The sequence below is a fragment of the Babylonia areolata genome, chromosome 1, assembly GCF_041734735.1.
Source record: "Babylonia areolata isolate BAREFJ2019XMU chromosome 1, ASM4173473v1, whole genome shotgun sequence".
In the NCBI taxonomy this organism is placed as follows: domain Eukaryota; kingdom Metazoa; phylum Mollusca; class Gastropoda; order Neogastropoda; family Buccinidae; genus Babylonia; species Babylonia areolata.
Window position 1 is genome coordinate 33,254,607 of NC_134876.1, and position 19,337 is coordinate 33,273,943.

The following is a 19,337-nucleotide window of genomic DNA, read 5'->3' on the forward strand; positions in this document are numbered from 1 at the left end:
GCTGTGTGCAGTGCACATCCACTGCCACCATCACCTGTCGACATGTGTAGAACAGGGGCAACAATTTTGCCCGCGAAGCATGAGTGTGTATAACGGCCCGTGTGCATCCAATGATGTCAATGCCGTGTGTCAGTGTGTTGAATTGCTGTGTGTGACAGCTCTCTGTTTGCCCAGGGTAACATCTGGATGTGCCTGTTTCATATTACATGTCGTGTGTGTGTGTGTGTGTCAGTGTGTGTGTGTGTGTGAGAGAGAGAGAGAGAGAGAGAGAGAGAGAGAGAGACTAATGTTTGCGCTCTCCTTTCGGCATATTTGACGCCGGGGAGCTGGGTAACTGATGAGAAATCGATTATTGTTTGTGACTTGTATTGACTCTACTGACTGGGAATGTGGAACTGATTGGAGACAGAAACGCGTTCATATCATGACGAAAACGTGAGGAAATGTACTCACACACACACCGCACGCACACACACACACACACACACACACACACAAAGGGATCGGCAATGGGCCTTCCAGTGTTTTCAGTTTTTAATACTGGACAAACATGAACACGAAATAAGACTTTTTTCTGCTGTAAATGTTCATTCTAATTATCAGAGATAAGCGTGAATGTCTTCTTCATCTATCCATGTATGCGTGTAGTGAGTCAGTGTGTGTGTGTGTGGGTGGGTGCGTGCGTGCGTAGATGCGCGCGTGTGTGTGAGTCAGTGTATGAAGAGAGAAAAATGGACGCTTTTCTGTGAGATCACACATATTTCGGTTGTCAGGACCATACAGCTGTCAAAATCAGAGTTGGTAAGAAGTAGGCCACGTGGACATGATACACCGAAAGCGACAGGAAGGTCAATGACAGGTTCTTCTCACGTATTTTTAATCAGGTGAAGGTTCTTCTCTTCTGCGAGAGCGTGCATATCAGTTTTGAAAGTCGTCAAGTTGACAGTCCCGTTCTCACTTTACACTGATTACTGTGGAATGGAAACGCTGGTTCATGGAGCGACTGATAGGTTGCTTAACACTGCTTGAGTGGTGAGAAAAAAGAAGAGAGTATGTGTGTGTGTGTGTGTTATGTACATGTGCTCGCGCGCGCGCGCGTGTGTGTGTGTGTGATACACCGTGTGTTTAACCCGAATTTCAATCAGATAAGGACGGATGGGTTACGAAACTGGTAACACGAGTTCTTTGTCACGTTGTTGCCAGTGCGTTGTTTAACTGAATTGTGCAGATGTGATGATCGTTTTGCAAGTTATTAATATTATTGTTGTTGTTGCTGCTGTAGTTGCTGTTGTTACATTATTAGGTAATGTCAGTCGCACTTAAGTATCCTAAATTCAGCTCTAGGAATTTAGGATGCTAAAGTAAGTATTGTTGTTGTTGTTGTTATTGTTGTTACTATAGAAACAACATATCATGAACGACAGCATATGCCGACTTTTTGGAAAAAGAAATTCCAAATCAAGTCCGCTGTATTATACAGCGGAAATTATTATTATTCCGTAGGGGGCATTAAAGTCAACTTTGATCTATACGTACGAAAAATTACAGCACATAACAGAGATCTGAAGTAGCCCAATCAGTCCAACCAATGAAATAAAATATATTAAGTGAACAAACTGCCGCATATCAGCGTGGGGATGTTAACTCTTTTTTTGTGTGTCTCAAGTTCAGAGTCACGCGAAAGACTTAATCGAAAGAAAAAAAAAAAACAAGCAACAAACACAACAGAAACGAACCCCTCTCTCCTCCCCGAAACACACACACACACACACACACACACACAGAACACACACACACATACATACAGAACGCGCGCGCGCGTGCATACACACACACACACACACACACACACACACACACAACCGCCCGTACCGCACCGTACCGCACCGCACCGCACTGTAACAGAACATGCAAAACGACACAAACAAGCACCCGAACTTTCCGTTGCGCACGTGCAAACACTGAGGCCGGCGGGGTAAAAGTAAAAGTGACGATGCCAGCAGCACAGCGATGGATGTTGCCTACCTAACCGTTGAGTGGGCGTCTAGTCATGTTTGTGGCAGTACGGCACAGTTGTTGACGCGAACCTGCCTCCCCCATCATCTTTTCCGCTCCTCTGCCCTGCTTTTTCATTTACCTGCGTGCCGCTTCCACCGGCAGCTTGCAGTTAGGGGTGGTGTGTGTGGTGGTGGGGTGGACGTGTGTGTGTGTTGGTGTGTGTTGGAGGTTTGGGAAGTTGTGGAGGGGAATAGAAGGGGGGATAGGAGGAGAACTGGTTGTCAAGGCAACGTGGGGGCCTAATTTTAGCCCCGGAGATTTCGGGGATGGGTGGGGAGGAAAAGTCGGGCAGGAGCAGAAAGATGAGGGAAGGGGTTGGAGAGAGTGGGGGTGGGGGTGAGGATTTGTCTTCTTTCGCCATGTCTGTGAAAAGGTGTATGAATGTATGTATACAAGGGATATCCGACGTTAGAGAGATGTGTGATGCTTGCGACCCAAGACCGAACATATTATTGTGGTTACGGTCGTCGTGAAGCGACCTGACACAACATTGTAAAACAAGCAGAAATACCTACAGGTACACACATATTACAGCAAAATAAATTTGTAGGCAAAGAGACCATACGATCTGCGAGCTTAAAAAAATCAATGGGAAATGGTATAACCGGGCAATGGTGCACAGGCATCAAGGTAAACAAGTAACAATACACACATAAGTACACATGAATAAAAAACAACAACGCAATAATCAAGACTTAAAGTGGCGCGTGTGTATGGTCACGCCACTTGAAAATAATTATCCTTAGAAATCGGCCTTATTTTCACAAAGTTATCTTTGTCACTGTGATCAAGACGGTCTGTAAACAAAGTTCAGCCCCACTGAGTCCAAAGTAAGTCAGTGATGACGGCACCACTGACTATCTAACAAATCTTTTAAAACAACTTAAGGATCCCGCATCCACGACCAGTCAAACAAAAAATGTGACTGACATAATGTGACATCTTCCTCTCCTGAGGTTCAGACAGAACCGGCTGAACAGCGGAGATAACATTGTTGTTGTATTGTATTATTGTACTGTATCACTCTTTTTGTTGTCACAACTTGAACATATTTCTCTGTGTGAAATTCGGGCTGCTTTCCCCAGGGAGAGCGTGTCCGGCGCTACACTGAGAAGCGCCACCCATTTTTTGTATCTTTTTTTTTCTGCCACCTGCAATTTTATTTGTTTTCTTGTGGAAGTGGATTTTTCTTCAGAATTTTTCCAGGGACAACAATTTTGTTGTTGCCGTGGGTTCTTTTACTGCGCTAAGTGCATGTTGCACACGGGACCTCGGTTTATCGTCCCATCTGAATGACTAGTGTCCAGACCACCACTCAAGGTCTAGTGGAGGGGAAGAAAATAATGGCGACTATGGGATTCGAACCAGTGCGCTCAGATTCTCTCGCTTCCTAGGTGGACGCGTTACCTCTCGGCCATCACTTGTTCTAATACCGAGAAAAACAACACCTCATCCTTTAAAAAACGAAAGAAAAGAAACTCAAAAAGTAAAGTCAGGTCGTGTTCATGGTGATATGACCAACCATCGACGGCGGACCAAGAATTGTGCCATTTTTCTTTCCCCTTAAATGCTACCAATTAGAGTGATTTTTTTTTTAATCAGCCGAGTATACCTTTTCAGAAACCCTGTGATTACGAAACCCCCTAAAACGCCAGAAGTAAACAAACCCCCTAAACCCAACCCCCACCCCCACGCCCCAAAAAGAAGGGCCCACACACTTCTCAGGTCCTCTACCTCCACACCCCCCTCTCTCTGTCTCTCTCCACCCTCACAACCCCTTCTCCGCTCACCTCCCAGTTTTACCGTTCACCTCGGCAGAAACAGTGGAGGAGTAGAAGTAAAGAAGAAGTTAAGAAGAGGAGGAGGATGAAAGGCCCACGGCACGGCCGCACCAGCCCCTCGTGCTGACTGTGACTGACAGCCTAACCCACCCCACGGCACCAGTGCTGCCAGAGAAGAGGCAACAACACAAGCGCAAGGAAAAGCAGAAGAGAGTGAGCTCGACCAATACAGCCAGTCCCACTGACTGAGTGCTCAGCCTGTGCGGTGTGTGTGCTCATTGTTGCAGGGTACGAACCCAGGGCACAGCCGGGGGCCGAGCGAGGCCAAGATGGAGACGATATGGCTTCAGCGTTCGAACACCGACATACCCTGGGGATTTCGATTGCAGGGTGGCCGGGACTATGGGGTACCCCTCTCCGTGCAAAAGGTATGTGAAAATAGCTCTTCTTTTTTTTTCTTTTCTTTTTTTTTTCTTCTTTTTATTTTTTTTTTTTTTTTTTTTTTTTTGGTGAGGTGGGATGTTGAGCTGGGAAGAAATTCAACACGGGTACCGTGTTGTACGTGCTTCCAGTGTGACCTACATGATAACCGGCGGTGCGGCCGCTGTCGGTTCTCTTGCTGTACTGTACTCTACCTGCCTGCGTGTCTTGTGCTTGCTTTCCATCTTTCACGCCTTCTTTCCCTATCTCCTACCTCTTCTGTTCCTCATACTTCATCACCATACCTGTTCATCGGGGATTCCAGGTTTTTTTTTCTGCTAATGCTTTGATCTGGTTGGTGCTTCCACGGTTAGAAAAAGCATCCAGCCAAAACTTAAATGACGGTATGAAGCTACTAAAAAACACACAGAAACCCCCCAAAACCAACCCCGACTTATCTGTAAGCATGTATCTCTCTAGTGCTGAGAAAGGAATTGCGTGGGATGGTGGGTGGAGGAGGAATAGAGGCAAGTTTGTTGTTTGGTCTGTGAGTCTGCTGTAGCAGAGGGGCTGCCAAGGTTCCAAATTTGTCTGCGAATTCGCTTCATGCTGCTTGCAAGGAGAGTCCGGGCAGTGTTGCTCTGTGTGTGTGTGTGTGTGTGTGTGTGTGTGTGTGTGTGTGTGTATCTGTCTGTCTGTCTGTGTGTCTGTCTATGTCTGTCTTTGTCTCTCTGTGTGTGCATGCGTCTGTGTATATGTGTGTCTGTGTGTGCGCGTGCGTCTGTATATATGTGTGTGAATGCATCTGTGTATATGTTTGTGCGTATGTCTGTGTATGCACGTGTGTTGCATGATGTGTGGGTAGTGGAGAGGAGTGGAGAGTAGGGTTAGTGTGCTTGTGGGAAAGAGAGGCAGCGTGTTCGGATGTCAGAACAGGCTGGATGAAGAAACCGGACTACTACGTTCCCCCTTATCAGCCTCCAGCATATATCTTTTTTTTTAAGAAGGAAACTTCTGTCTTTCTGTATGCCTTTCTCTTGTGTTTCTGCCCCTCTCTCCATTTCTCCATCTCTTTCTGTCTCTGTCTGTATGTCTCTGTCACTGTCTCTGTCTGTCTCTGTCTTTGTCTGTCTGTTCCTCTGTCTGTCTGTCTCTCTATCTCTCTCTCGCTCTCTCTACCTGCCTGAGTGTGAGTGCGCACGTGAACGCGCGTGTTTGCAGTGTATGTGGTTGTTTGTGTAAGAGGTGGACGTGAGCAGTGCCATGGCGGTGTGTGTGTGTGTGTGTGTGTGTGTGTGTGTGCGCGCGCGCGCGCGCCTTATTTTATGCCCGAGTGTTACTCTCTCTTTCTTTTAATTCTGCGGATATGCAACTTTGTGTCATCCGTCATCCTCATCATCATTCTTCTTCTTCTTCTTATTATTATTATTATTGTCGTTGTTGTTGCTGTTGCTGTTTCACGATTGTTAACTATATTTAATACACTCTTTTGTAAACAAAGTTCAGTGGCTAGTTGTCAGTGAGTGCAGTCAACGACCATGGAGGTCACACACGTTTCACTTTTCATGCTAAATGAATTAGACCTTGACTAAATATGTTTCACACTTAGCCTGAAAGTGAAAGCATACATATAAAGACATTGTATGTTTATTGGTATACTTTGAAACGATTGTGTATTTTGTATTAAAAGGCCTTGTTCATTATTGTCGATTATATCTATTTGCTTCTGCCATCAAGGCATTTCCGGTTTTGAAATTTATTGAACGAATTCTTCTGACATGCAGACACGGAATTCGCATCCAGATTTATCAAAATGCTATATTTCAACAGCTGGAAGAAGTATTAAAAACAATCCCCTTTCTTATCTCGATTGATAATTGTGATCTGAAATCATCATAGCCACCATTAGAATATATGTAACTTTTATAATGATTGCATACCCAGAATCTGAACAGTTTGGAAGAAAGTGTGTATGTCGTGAACATGGGATTAAGTCAAATCAAATAAAGTTTCAAACCGCATAAATTCACACGCCATAGCCACAGCCGTCAGAAGATGAAAATGGTTATTGTTTATTTGATCAGATCGAAAATTACGTTAACCTCATACATGATAGCAAAGACAAGCTCATCGGAGGTAGGCCTGACCTAAAAAAAAAAAAAACCACAAAAAAACACACACACAAAAAAACCAGTTTTCTTTAAGTCTACACCGAGAGAGGCGTATGAAATTGCATTCACCCTTTCAGTCAATGGGAATAATGTATTTACAGGCCCCTGACAACTGATTTTAGGAGAGAGAGAGAGAGAGAGGGGGGGGGGGGTTAATAGGTCGATTCTTTCCTTACATCAAAATGTAGTATCATAAAAGTTCATTTTTGCTACGCCAAATTATCCACTGACTGGTTGAAACGTGTTATTATTATCATTATTGATATGAGTACTATAGTAGTTGTTCAGTTTAGTAGCAGTGATTGCAGTAGCAGCAGGAATAACAGTGAGGATCGTTGCAGTAGTTGTTATTGATGATGCTGTTTGTGGTGGTGGTGATGTAATTGTTATTTGGCATCCAGCATCTGTCAGTCTTGCACAGAGTCTACTCAGAGACTACTGATACCATATTTCTACACGTTTGTTTTGGTAACACAGTATCTGCACTCAGATGATACAGGCCTGTGTGTGTTGTGTGTGTGTGTGTGTGTGTGTGTGTGTGTGTGTGTGTGTGTGTGTGTTGTGTGTGTGTGTGGTGTGTGTATGTGTGCTGTGTGTGTGTGTTTGTGTGTGTGGTGTGTGTGTGTGTGTGTGTGTGTGTGTGTGTGTGTGCGAGCAGGTAAGTGCCCTACAAAAAAGTATGTGGGTGGTTGCTTGCGTGTGTACCATGGTGTGTGTGTGTGTGAGAGAGAGAGAGAGAGAGCGAGCGAGCAGGTAAGTGCCCTACAGACGTATGTAGGTTCATTTGGCAGGTGGTTACTTGCCTGTCAGTGTTCCATGACGTGTGTGTGTGTGTGTGTGTGTGTGTGTGTGTGTGCGCGCTCGTGTTGTAATGTATCAGTGTGCTGAATGTATGAGTGTTGGTGTCATCATGAGAAATATCGCTTGCTTTCGCTTATAGCAACCGACGTCATTTATTTACCTTTCAGCTAACCCTTATCAGTGCAGAATGGTAGCTCTGTACCCGAAGACATCTCTGTCAGATTTCCGTTCCCTCATTATTCCTGTCCTTCTGGCGCTCTGGTGGCACACGTCGTGAACAGCCTCTGAGACCTTCTGCTGGGCCTTATGCCAGAGGAAAACACGGGATCGTTTGTTTTTTACTTTTTTTTTCTTTTTCAACTTTCTCCCATCATCCACCCGAGAGATGACTGACAAAGCCGAAGTCTCCATTGCCTGAGCAAGACAGGAAGGTTTTTAGTGAGGGGTGGGGTGTGGGTGAGGGGTTCAGTTCGGGGGAGGATGCTATTTATTTTTTTATGCTTGTGGTCAAGAAAGACTTTGAACACATGTCTGAGGTAGGGTTTTTATTTCGGTTTATTTTTACCCCCTTTCTCCTCGGTGGGTCATGTCACGCCAAGATTCTTTTGTGTTAAGAGAACTGTGCTGATATCTGTGTGTAGGTTAATTAACAGTTGGCTGTGATGTTGAAAATGAGCACTGAATGGCAGTAAGGTAAGAGGGGTGAGAAAGAGACACTCAGAAGGTACATTGTGTTCCGCCGGCCAGGGGCATGCACACACAAATGGGGGAAACGGGGTGGAGGAAGTGGGTAATCCAAATGTTCAAGATGTATAGTAACATTTCTTTAAACACAGTATGTAGGATCTAAAGTTTCCACTTCATCATTCTCCATCTTGTTTGAGAGAGGGTAAAGTTAGTAAACTGCATGTCGCACAATCTAAACTGTTGATGACGCTGGCATTCCGATTCAGTGGAAATGCGATAGACATAATTATTATTTCTTGGGGCAGTATGCAATACATGTCTTTTTATTTGCATTACTTTGTTGTTTTCTTTTAGCATCGGGAAAAATCTGTTTGCCAACTTGGCGACTACGGATATCATTTTCCCATTCTAACAGTTTGTGCAGGGGTTTAATTATGGAAATCTTCCAGAAACTTCTTCGTCAAGTTGCAAACAAAAACAAGATCGAGAGAGGGGGGCGGGGGGTTATCATACTTGCACAGCATGAGCGATCAGCTTCTCTGTTTTGTCACCAGTGACTTCCATCCACACCAGCACATACTAACATCAGACAAAGAGGTGTTCTCCGTCAGGAACGTCCATTAAAATTTTGGTTGGATGTACAGATGCAATGCCCCCTCTCCACTCTGAGAACGGTAACAGAGTAGTAGGCTTGGAAAAAAAAGGGCAGGCAGACAGCTCAAGAACTCGTGTGGGGGAGGGGGTGCGGGGGGGAGGAGGGGGGTAATATACCTATACTCCTCACTTTGTCAGATTGCTTTGATAACATTTACCCAGACAAAGTGTTTCGAAATAGCTGGCCTCTGGGCTGTGTTGCCTAAAGTATGTGAGCAATTAATACTTGTTGCTGGATTTAAACTCTCGCTGCTATTTCTGTCCGGGTCTATTTTTTTTTTTACGTTGGAGAGGTGGTTGGATCGGCAGAATTAAGGAGGGGTGTCTGTCTGTTTCCTTTCTTGTCTCAGCTCTGACAGACCGAGAACACAGGGGTAGTGTGCTGGAAACACCCCACTGCATACCGTCCGTGGTGTGTGAAGGTGGGGTGATCCGGCATGGGGCGAGAAATCTCTCAGTCTCTTTACTGTCTCTCATTTTCTTTCGTCACTTCCTGTCAGTCTCTGTCTCTCTTTCACTCTGACTGTGTTTGTCTGTCTGTCCTTCTGTGTGTGTGTGTGTGTGTGTGTGTGTGTGTGTGTGTGTATAAAAAGCGCTCCAGTGATTATCTATTATCCTCGAAAATAAAGAATTTTTTTTTCTCTCTCTTGTCTAAATATGCGAGCATCATTGCACCCCGGCGAATCTCTTTTCTCTGTTCTGTTTCTCCTTCAGTTTTCGTCACCTATTCTCTCTGTCTTCCTATCTCCAGATTCGTCCACATCCTCACCCCACTCCATCTCCACCCACCTTCCCTCTCTGTCTCACCACCACCTCCCTTTTCCTCCCATTCTCTCCCTTCCCTTCTCCACTGTTCTTTTCTTTTTCTTTTTTCTTTTTAATCATCCACTCACCTGATGTTTTTAATTCCAGCGGAAGGAGGGAGTCGTGTTGAGCGGTGATGAGATAACTGTTGTGGACCTGGCGAAGAGCCAGTCCAGCCAGGCAATAAACGGCAGTAAGAAAGGAAAGCTCTACAAAGGTTTGTCTGGTCATTATGCAGGGGAGGAGGGGTGGATTGGGAAAAGAGGGGGGTGGGGTGGGAGAGCAGGAGGGGAAGAGGGTTTGTCTCGTCAGCTCTTTCGGTAGATCACCCAGCTGACCGTCTAAACGGCGAGTTCGAATCACAGCCAACTCCCCCCCCCCCCCCCCCCCCCCTTACCCCCCTCCTCGACACCCGCTTGAAAAAAAAAAAATCGATGCCCATGTTAACGTCATGTCGTACCCCTCGACACACGTTCCCGGAATGGTTATAATCTCCGTCGGCCTCGGGTGGACGTTGACGTTAAACCCGAATGTAACCAACTTGGGGTGTGAGTGGGGGCCAACAGCAAAGTGAGAGCTGTGTAATCAATGGTTTCTCCACTGCAGTGGGAATTCATTTACAGCTTAGTCTTTTTTGTGAAGGGCCATGACTCTCAAGTTAAGAGGCAAGGTTGCACTGGCTCTTTGTGCTGCAGCCTTGGGGGTAAGTTGGCCTTTGGGAACCATCCCAACGCCGACTGTCCTAAAACCCTCTTGGCCGAGAGTGGGGATGTAACCTGGGCCAGACACTCTCCACCATAATCAAATTCTAGCCAAGATAGTCGGGACAGCGGTTGCCTTCTCTTCAAATGGATCTATCATTCAAAAGAGCGTACCAAACATGTTTCGTTTAAATCTTATACCATTATCATGTCGATAATATCTTTTGACTGCTTGCTATCAAACTATGTGTGTACAGGAAAAAGGACGCAGAAGTAATGTGTGTGTGTGTGTGTGTGTGTGTGTGTGTGTGTGTGTGTGTGTGTGTGTGTGTGTGTATCCTTCCTTTGCAGAGAGAAATCATCAATGCCTAGACCTGAAGCCATTATAACCACACTTTCGTCTTTTTTTCCCTATTTCATTAACCCCACACTTCCAGGTCTGCGAACTCAATAAGTCACGAAGAAAACAAATCCAAACCAATAGTGGGGAATTGCCAGCAGAGCCAAATCATTTAACATGAACCACTTAGTGGGAAGGAGGTTGACAGGTTTTCTTTCCGCCTCTTGTTGAAGGGCAGGGCGACCTTAAAGGTAATGGCCTACTGCCGTGCGGAAGTTTGATGAAAGTGTTTCAGGATGCTTGCCATCAGTTAGGCCGGTGTTTGTCATGTGGCACTCTGAATACAGTGGGTTGGAGGGGCGGTGGTGCCCTTATTAGCTGGTCGATTCCCAGCGCGAGCACACGTGTGTGAATTTAAGACACAGAGAGAGAGACAGACAGACAGACAGAGGCAGAGACGTAGACAGGCAGAAGGAGGTGGGAGGAAGGAGAGAAGGGGAACTAAAAGATAGACCAACACACCATGGATATTAACTGAGCATACAGACACGCGTATGATTTTTGAAACAAACAAACAATAAAAAGACAAGAAACTTCCCACCTTCACCGTCGTCAGTCTGATTCCTCCCGTCTCTCACTCGATTGCTAGTCACCATCACGATACTACAAAGCCACAGACTTTCAGTCCCACCCCCTTCTCATGCCTCTCTCTCTCCCCACCCTCTCTCTCTCTCTCTCTCTCTCTGTGTGTGTGTGTGTGTGCGTGAGAGAGAGAGAGAGAGAGAGAGTTGTCACGATTTCGCAAGAAAATTCCACAACTGAATCCCCGGGCTTTGGCAAACAGGTTGGCTGAGAAAGATGTGCACACCAGAACCAGCCCTTCTGGCTTGCCCTCAGACTTTTTTTTATTTTTTTTTTTTTTTTATTTTTTACGCACTGCGTTTTCGGGTACTGGTTTATGAATATGTGTATGTTTGTTTGTGTTTGTCGGTCGGTCTGTCGTTTTCTGTGATCATCTCTTTCAGTCTGTGTTTATCTGTCCCCATCTCTCTCTCTCTATGTCTGTCTGTCTGTCTCCGTTCGTGTGTTGGTGTACTGTCGAAGTAGTATAGTTCACGTAATCACAATAATCAAGTATACTGTCGCAAGTTTCCAAATTTCTCTTTGCTTCTCAGTTTACGGTCAGAAGGAAATATTTGAAATTAAGAAAACCAAGCATTCCCATGTGCGCTTTTCCTGTACAAAAGAAAAGCAGATGACTACTAAGTATGATACCCAAAAAAATTTCAAAAACGACGAATTCTCAGTGCACATGCTTCCCCCACCTCCTCCCATCCCACCACTTGAAACTTACAGCCATACGCATCTGCCTGTTTGGCCATTGTATTCGACTGAGGGGCCTACATACATAGAAATTACATTCAGTACAGCGGACAGTTTGGGCATGTGCATGATGGACTCTCTCTCTCTCTCTCGCACACACACACACACACACACACAAATCCGCCGCATTTATCCTCGAGTCGTTCACACAATGTGGAAAAACAAACAAAAAAAAAACTTCAGTGGCTGGTGTCCTGTTCCGCATACCATTCTCATCAGCATCAAGCCAAAATTACCAGCTGTCCGTGTGTTCGAAGCGGGGGTGTAGGGGTAGGGGTGGGGATGTGAGTGAGTTTAAACATTGGACCAGAATCGCTTTCTTTCTCTCGCTCTCTCTCTCCCAACCTGTCCGGCCCTCACTCGTTTGCGGGCGTGTACTCCGTCAGTGTTAGATATCCGTCCATTCACGCCACCCAACCCTGTTTTACCCTGAGAAAGCCAAGCCGATTGCACACACACACATACACACACACACACACACACAGAGTTTTACTGAAAATGTCACCACCTTGTGACACACGCGTCCGGTTAATTTGCACGTGCAAATCGCCGCCCCCTGATAGCGAGAACTCAGTGCTGAAAGATACCCACACACGCAGTACTCAATAATGCAGTACGTTACTGCAATGTATCTTGCCTTGTTGTCCTGTGTGTTGGGTATCCTGAACAACGCTGTGGCTCTGCTATATGCTGCATGTGTGGGTATCCTGAGCATCTCTGTATGCTGCGTTTACATGTATCCTGAGCACCACTATATGCTGCGTGTGTGGGTATCCTGAGCACCGCTATATGTTGCATGTGTGGGTATCATGAGCGCCGCTATATGCTGCGTGTATGGGCATTATAAGCACCACTATTTGCTGCGTGTGTGGGTATCTTCAGAATACGGCTATGTGCTGCCTGTATGTGTATCTTTTGAGCATCGCTGTATGCTGCGTTTACAGGTATCATAGCACTGCATGTGTGGGTGTATTTCTGAGCACTGCTCCGTGCTGCTTGTGTGGGTGCCTTGATCATAGCTCACTCTGTGTGTGTGTGTGTGTTACTGGTTACTTTGTCAGCATACTTTCATTTCAGTCCAGGCGAATCTTGTAAGCTTGGAAACAGAGGTGTGTGTGTGTATGTGTGTGTGTGTGTGTGTGTGTAGTACCCCCACCCCACGCACTAGATTCACAAAGAAGGAGGGGAGTTATTCTGGTTTTCTTCCACGCACTTTATCGTTGGTGATGTGATGCCAATGATCTTCTGGGAGCATCACTGCTCATTTCGATGGCCTGTATCTTATTCCCAAGTTCAGCTGTCAAGGCTGTAGAAATATGGAAATGAGAAGGGAGAGCATCAGTCTGATCTTTGAGCTGAGCGTGATGTTGCTCAGTGGTGTCACCTCAGACAGGTTTCAGTTTTATCAACGCTTTTGTTGTCTGAGCTGTCCTGGAGAGCCCGAGTATTTCTGGCTTGGATCCTTCAGTCGTCCGAAACAATTACCCCGAGATACTTGAAGCTTTGGACGCCGAGACAGGGAGAAAAGACATGCAGGCAATGCCAGTGAGAATCTGGAACTGGAACTAGGAAAAGAAGGGGGGGGGGGAAGAGGAAGTGAGTGTGGATCAGCGTGCTGGAAAAAGAATTGGCAGAAAAAAGCTCAGTGGACGAGGATGAATCGCGAAGGGTTAAGAACTCCCGGCACCATCACAAGCCCGGCTCAGTGGATAGGAACGAATGAATGGGCGGGGTGTGAAATTTCTACATCGTTGGAGTCAGCGCGTGCTCCGTGGTGTATTTCACCAGAGGCACTAAACTTAGCGAGATGAATCACTCAGCGCTTCGCGTGAAGCCGCCGCGCGAGCAGCTCTCGCCCGGAAATAGTATGCGCCCTCAAGCGGCCAGACAGTTACGGCAGCAGAGGAAATGGCTTGGTGTTCTGCTGTAAACTGCAAAAACTCGCGCAAAAAAGGATGGACATTGTTCCGATTTCCCAAAGATGAAGACAGGTAAGCGTTTCATGATTTTGTTTAATGAAGTATCGTGTTGATATGGACATTTATGTCGTTATTACATTCGTTAGTCAGAGCTTTGTTTAGCCGAGTGTGAAAGTGAAAGTAGTTTTCAGCAAAACCGAAAGTAGAGCTGTGAAAGGTATCCGTGACGTTTTGTGATTGTGACTTTGGGTCTGGGACAGACAACATTAGAGCGGCATCAAAACTGAACCCAAAATGAGGCACTGTTTTAGTGATTAGAACCATAGTGATGCATTGATATAATTATGCAACACTGAATGTGTTGCTATGGTTGTAGTGTAGTGATTATGGTAGACTGCTCAGCTAGCAGTCATAGTAATAGTAATCACTACTTGCAGTAGACGCCAGTCAAATCTTTCTAGTAATCAGTAATCACTCAGTTCAGCAAGAATGGCAGTAATAGTAGAAGCAGTTGTAGGAGCAGCAGCAACAGCAGCAGTAGTAGCAGCACCAGCTTTGTCATCATCTTCATCATCTTCATCATCATCAGTAGTAGTTGTTGTTGTCGTGGTAGTAGTAATAGTACTGAGAAGGATGAAGAGAACAACTGAGGATGAAATGATACCAGTTTCTATAAATTGAAAACTGAATGAAAATAAATATTGAAATGGTATATTGCTTTTTTTGTACAGATGCAAAAAGTGGGTTCAGAACACCAGGCGAGCTGATCTACAGGGAAAAACCAGCGAGTACCTGTACACTAACTGCAAACTTTGCTCTGAACATTTTGAGCCAAATCAGTTTATGAATCCCAGTGCGGAAAAATTGAGTCTTGTGTGGAATGCTGTCCCCACATTATTCAACATTCCAAATCCACCACCTAAAGTCACAACAAAAAGAAAAATGCCCTGTCGACAGGATCACCCTGCAAGTTCCAAAAAAGCCAGAACCAGCCATGAATCACAGGAAAAAGCAGGTAATTTAATTTACTGTATATATTTGTATGTTTTTAAATTGCTGTAGCTTTTATATGTACAAGTATTTTGATATAATTATGTCAGACTTGTTATCTCTGCGATAATATTATTTAGAACTCTGTATATCACATTGTGTGGGGTGTGGATGAGGAGAGTGAAAAGGTAAAACATAAATGAACATATATGTCATATTTCTGTCGCCTTGTCAGTGTTTCTCTCTCTCTCTCTCTCTCTCTCTCTCTCTCTCTCTCTCTCTCTCTCTCTCTCTCTCTCAGCTATTGTTTATTTGTATCTCTCACACATTTTCTGGAATGGTGTGTGTGTGAGTGTGTGTGTGTTTTGCAGCTTTTCGTCAACATCAGGTTACATTTTTTGCTGAAAGACAATAACAGAAAGTTTGCGTCTTCAAGTGGCAGGCAAAACAGAAAACTGCTCAAGCTGTGTCATATCTGAATTTTCCTTAGGGCATTGACTTGCAAAATTACTACTGACTTTTACAAATATACTGCCTTAACATTATAAAATTTTAGTAAGTGATCTCAGAAAGGTTGAAATCAGGTATCTGAAGCAAAGTTCCTGTGGTAGTTGGTGCTATTTGTCGTGTCGGCTGTTGGTTCAAGGAGAAAGGCGAAAGTTTACGGCTGGATATGACACCTTTGTTTTCGTCTGTGTGGATCCCGACACCAACTGGGTGGGTAATTTCGATAATTTAATAGTAAGTCTCTCTCTCTTTGCTGTATCTCTTTTAAAACCTATGGAGAATCTGCAAAATTATGTCGATAACCCACGTATTTATTTTGGGGGACATGCCGCAGACAGTCAACATACGCACATGCTTTTTCTGTGTTGCTTCTCCTTTGCGCCTGGCTGCTATCTACTGTCTAGGGGAAGGGAGAGGGTGGTGAGGGACGCGGCGCGCCGCGAGCGAGCGAGGCTTCAGTTTTGCACATAGGGGAAAGAAGGGAGTGTGCCCTCTCCCTCCTTCTACACTCTCTGGTTTCACTCACTGAGATGTATATTTACGGGTCGATGGTTTCGCTCTCCATGCCGAAACAGCAGCAGCAGCTGTTTGACAAGGGAATGGGAAGGGGTGCTTTACATACAGAAGCGCTACAGCACACGGGACGCACGTCATAGTTAGACGTCCACGCACACATGCATCTCTCTCTCTCTCTCTCTCTCTCTCTCTCTCTGTCCCTCTCTCTCTCTACTGAAAGAAACAACAACATAATGTACATTGTAACTCAAACACGTCTGCATGATCAAACTTTCTGTGTCTGACTCTTCACTGTCTGTCTGACGGTCTGCTTGTCTGCCTGCCTGGCCTTGCTGTCCGAGTGTCTTTTTGTCTGCCCATACTCTCTCTCTCTCTCTCTCTGTCTCTCTCTCTCTGTCTCTCTCATATGTCTCTTTCTTTGCCAGCTGTTTTTCCGCCCCGCTCCCCCCCCCCCCCCGCCCGCCCCCTCACCTCCCCCCCACCCTCCACCCACCCAAATCACCCTTCTGTGATAAAATCTGGGAGGAATTCCGATGAACAGCTCAAAATGAATGACTGAATGAGCTCGTCAGTGAACGAACAAACCGACGAAAATAAATTGACTGAATTAATTCTGCCGAAAGTGGTTGCAAGTTTTAGGAAACACACGTGGCTTGCTCTCTGTAGTGATTAATCAAGCGCTTGTGCGTTGTGCTATACAAAGCCGTGGCATCGTAAATAGAGTGAGTAGACTTGGCATCGGTTAGCACGCTTAGACAAGACAAGACAAGACTTGACAAGACATGACAAAATCTTTATCGTTTATGGAAATAGATAAGCAAGTAACATGCTTTTTTACATCCAGCTCTCGCCCTAAAGAGGGAATAAAGCGAAAGAAGCGAAAATTAGTAAAAGGAAGAAAAAAAATCAAAACACAATAAAAAAAAAAAATTAGTAATTTCCTATTATCCCACCATTCCACCCGAAGGAAAATGAAAGAGAGAAAGAAAAAAAAGGAAGCATGAAACGCGCGCGCGCGCACACACAGAGAGAGAGAGAGAGAGAGAGAGAGACAAACAAACAAACAAACAAACAATAAAAAGAAAAAGAAAAAAAAAGCCACACATGAAAACCCAACAGAGAAAAAAACCCAGTCCTCCGGTCGCAATCACACTCCCACCAGTTTACAAACACAGACACACACATACACGCCCAGTGAGAGCGCAGGGAAGAAGGGGCGGGGAGGGGAGGGAGATGCTTGGAGGTAGGGGGGTGGGGGGAGTCCGAGTGTCGGTAATGAAGTACATTCCACTCTTGCCGTTGATAGCTTGACCATACCACTGACCTACAGGACTGGCTAACAAGTGAATGGGTGGATGGTCACGGGTACTGGCTGCTGATGCTCCTTCGGTGAACTAACACCCAGCTTTCTCAGTAATTGCGAGTTAGCTTTTCGTGGGGGAAGGGTGGGGGATATAGTCGTGGTAAAAGGGAGTGATGGGGTGGGGGGGCTGGATTTGAGTCTCGCACGTGTCACACAGGTAGGCAGGTATGTTGTTAGTGACCTATATTTTTTTTCAGTTCTATGTCCCATACTGTAATCGTTAACCCATGCACAATACATCAAATACTGTTATTAAGGCAAAACGAGCAAAGAAAAATTATAGCGAAAGAAAGACCGAAAAAACACGGAAAGAAAAACAGTAAGAAAGCAAGAAAGAGACATTTTTTCTCAGTATTGACAGGGACTGAGGAGAGCGGGGGAAGAGGGGAGTGGGGTTAGGTGGAAGGAAGATGTGACTGTGTCAGTGCATTTGAGTCTTCATCACCATTCACCAACCTGATTGTATCATGACAATATTCATAGAACCATTCTTTTACAGACAGCGATGGAAATGCGGAGGGCAGGGGGTGGCTGTGGTTGGTGATCTTCGTTCGTGAGCTGCAACTCCCACGTTCACTCGTATGTACACGAGTGGGCTTTTGCATGTATGACCGTTTTTACCCATACTCCGTTTTCGGGGGTGTGCATGCTGCGTATGTTCTTGTTTCCATAACCCACCGAACGCTGACATGGATTACAGGAAGTTGGTGATCAGAAAGCGAAGGACGTCAAGTAACTCCCATTCTGAGAGGATCAGAAGCGTTTAGAACTGATACTTTCCTCAGTGTCGTTGTTGAACAGTGCTTAGATGATACACGACCAAATGATGCTTCCAATGTGTGTCTGTATGAAATTTTCACAATTTTCTAGTAGATACCTTCAAAGAGATTGTTGGAACTAATTGGTGAAAAAAACTGAAGATTGCCTGGAGCCGTGTTATAGCGTGAGAGAGAACCGTGATTATATTTTGTCTGGTTCGACTGGGTGTTTTCTTTTCAAGCATATGTGTTGAGAAAAAGCTGTCTGGAAAAAACTGAATCAAAATTCTTTGGAACAACTAACTCCCACTGTGTGTGTTTGTGCGTGCGTGCATACGTCGTAGTGCGTGCGTGCGTGTGTGTGTGTGTGTGTGTGTGTGTGTGTGTGTGTGTGTGTGTGTGTGTGTTTCAAAAATAGTTCAGGAATGAGCAAGTAAAGGAAGGCGGCACAAGCTCATGCAGGCCAGCACCGTAATTTACAGAGCTCTTCAAAAGATTAAGTGATAATAGTCTGAGAGGCAGACGGAGAGACAGACAGACAGAAAGCCAGCCAGCCAGACAGACAGACAGAGGGAGGGAGGGAAGAGGACAGACTCCCATCAACAATGACCAAATTTCTGCCCGGGCGGCATCACTGCCGGCGGAAAACAGATTAGCAGACGATCAGACAGACAGACAGACAGAGAGACAGACAAGACACAGAGGAAACCTGTCTTGACTATAAATATCGCGAGCAGCTTTCAGAAGGATGCTGAAGGAGGCACGAACCACTTTGCTTTCTTTGGAACGAACTGCAGATCTTGGGTGAAATGTTGCGCTGGAGCAACAGGCGTCTGAACGGGTTCAGATTTTTTGTTGTTGTTTTTTTTGGTTGTTTTTTTTGTTGTTGTTGTTTTTGTTCAAGTGTTGCACTCCCCTCCCCCGCCCCCCACCCCTCCTCCCCCCAAAAAAAAAGAAAAAGAAAGAAAAAGAAAATTGCTGTTTTTAGTTGTCACTGTCGATAATTTCTGTCTTTTCTGCCGGAAAGTAGCGTTCGCAAAAGACTGCTTCGTTACTGCTAAACAAGTCATAGAGGGAGGTCAATACTGAAAGACTGTCAGTGGACCGTACGTCAGTACTTATCTCCCTTAACAAAGAATTTGTGTTCCTCGTGTGTGTGTGTGTGTGTGTGTGTGTGTGTGTGTGTGTGTGTGTGTGTGCGATTGTGTTTGAGATAAGTATCAATGACTCGTGTTTTGTTATTTATCAAAACAAACTGAATGAAGATAATAATAATAACGGAGACACTAATAGTAATCATGATAATGATAAGAAGAACACCACACACCGCAGACACACACGCACTCACGCACGCACGCACGCACGCACGCACACACACACACACACACACTATATATATATATTTATATATATGTATAATATATATTCTCCATTTTTTCGACCATCCCCCCTACCCCCCCCCCCCCCCCCCCACACACACACAC

The 19,337-nt window shown here is 45.2% G+C and overlaps 1 protein-coding gene across 7 annotated transcripts in view; it reads left to right on the forward strand.

The window, feature by feature from the left end:
- Positions 1-19,337, forward strand: part of LOC143282031 (uncharacterized) — a 101,595-nt gene that overhangs the window by 15,481 nt on the left and 66,777 nt on the right. For all 7 annotated transcript variants that reach the window (XM_076587459.1, XM_076587493.1, XM_076587501.1 and 4 more), the window contains exon 2: positions 4,127-4,267. In XM_076587459.1, the coding sequence (XP_076443574.1) occupies positions 4,127-4,267 (141 nt within the window). The remainder of the gene's footprint in view (positions 1-4,126; positions 4,268-19,337) is intronic.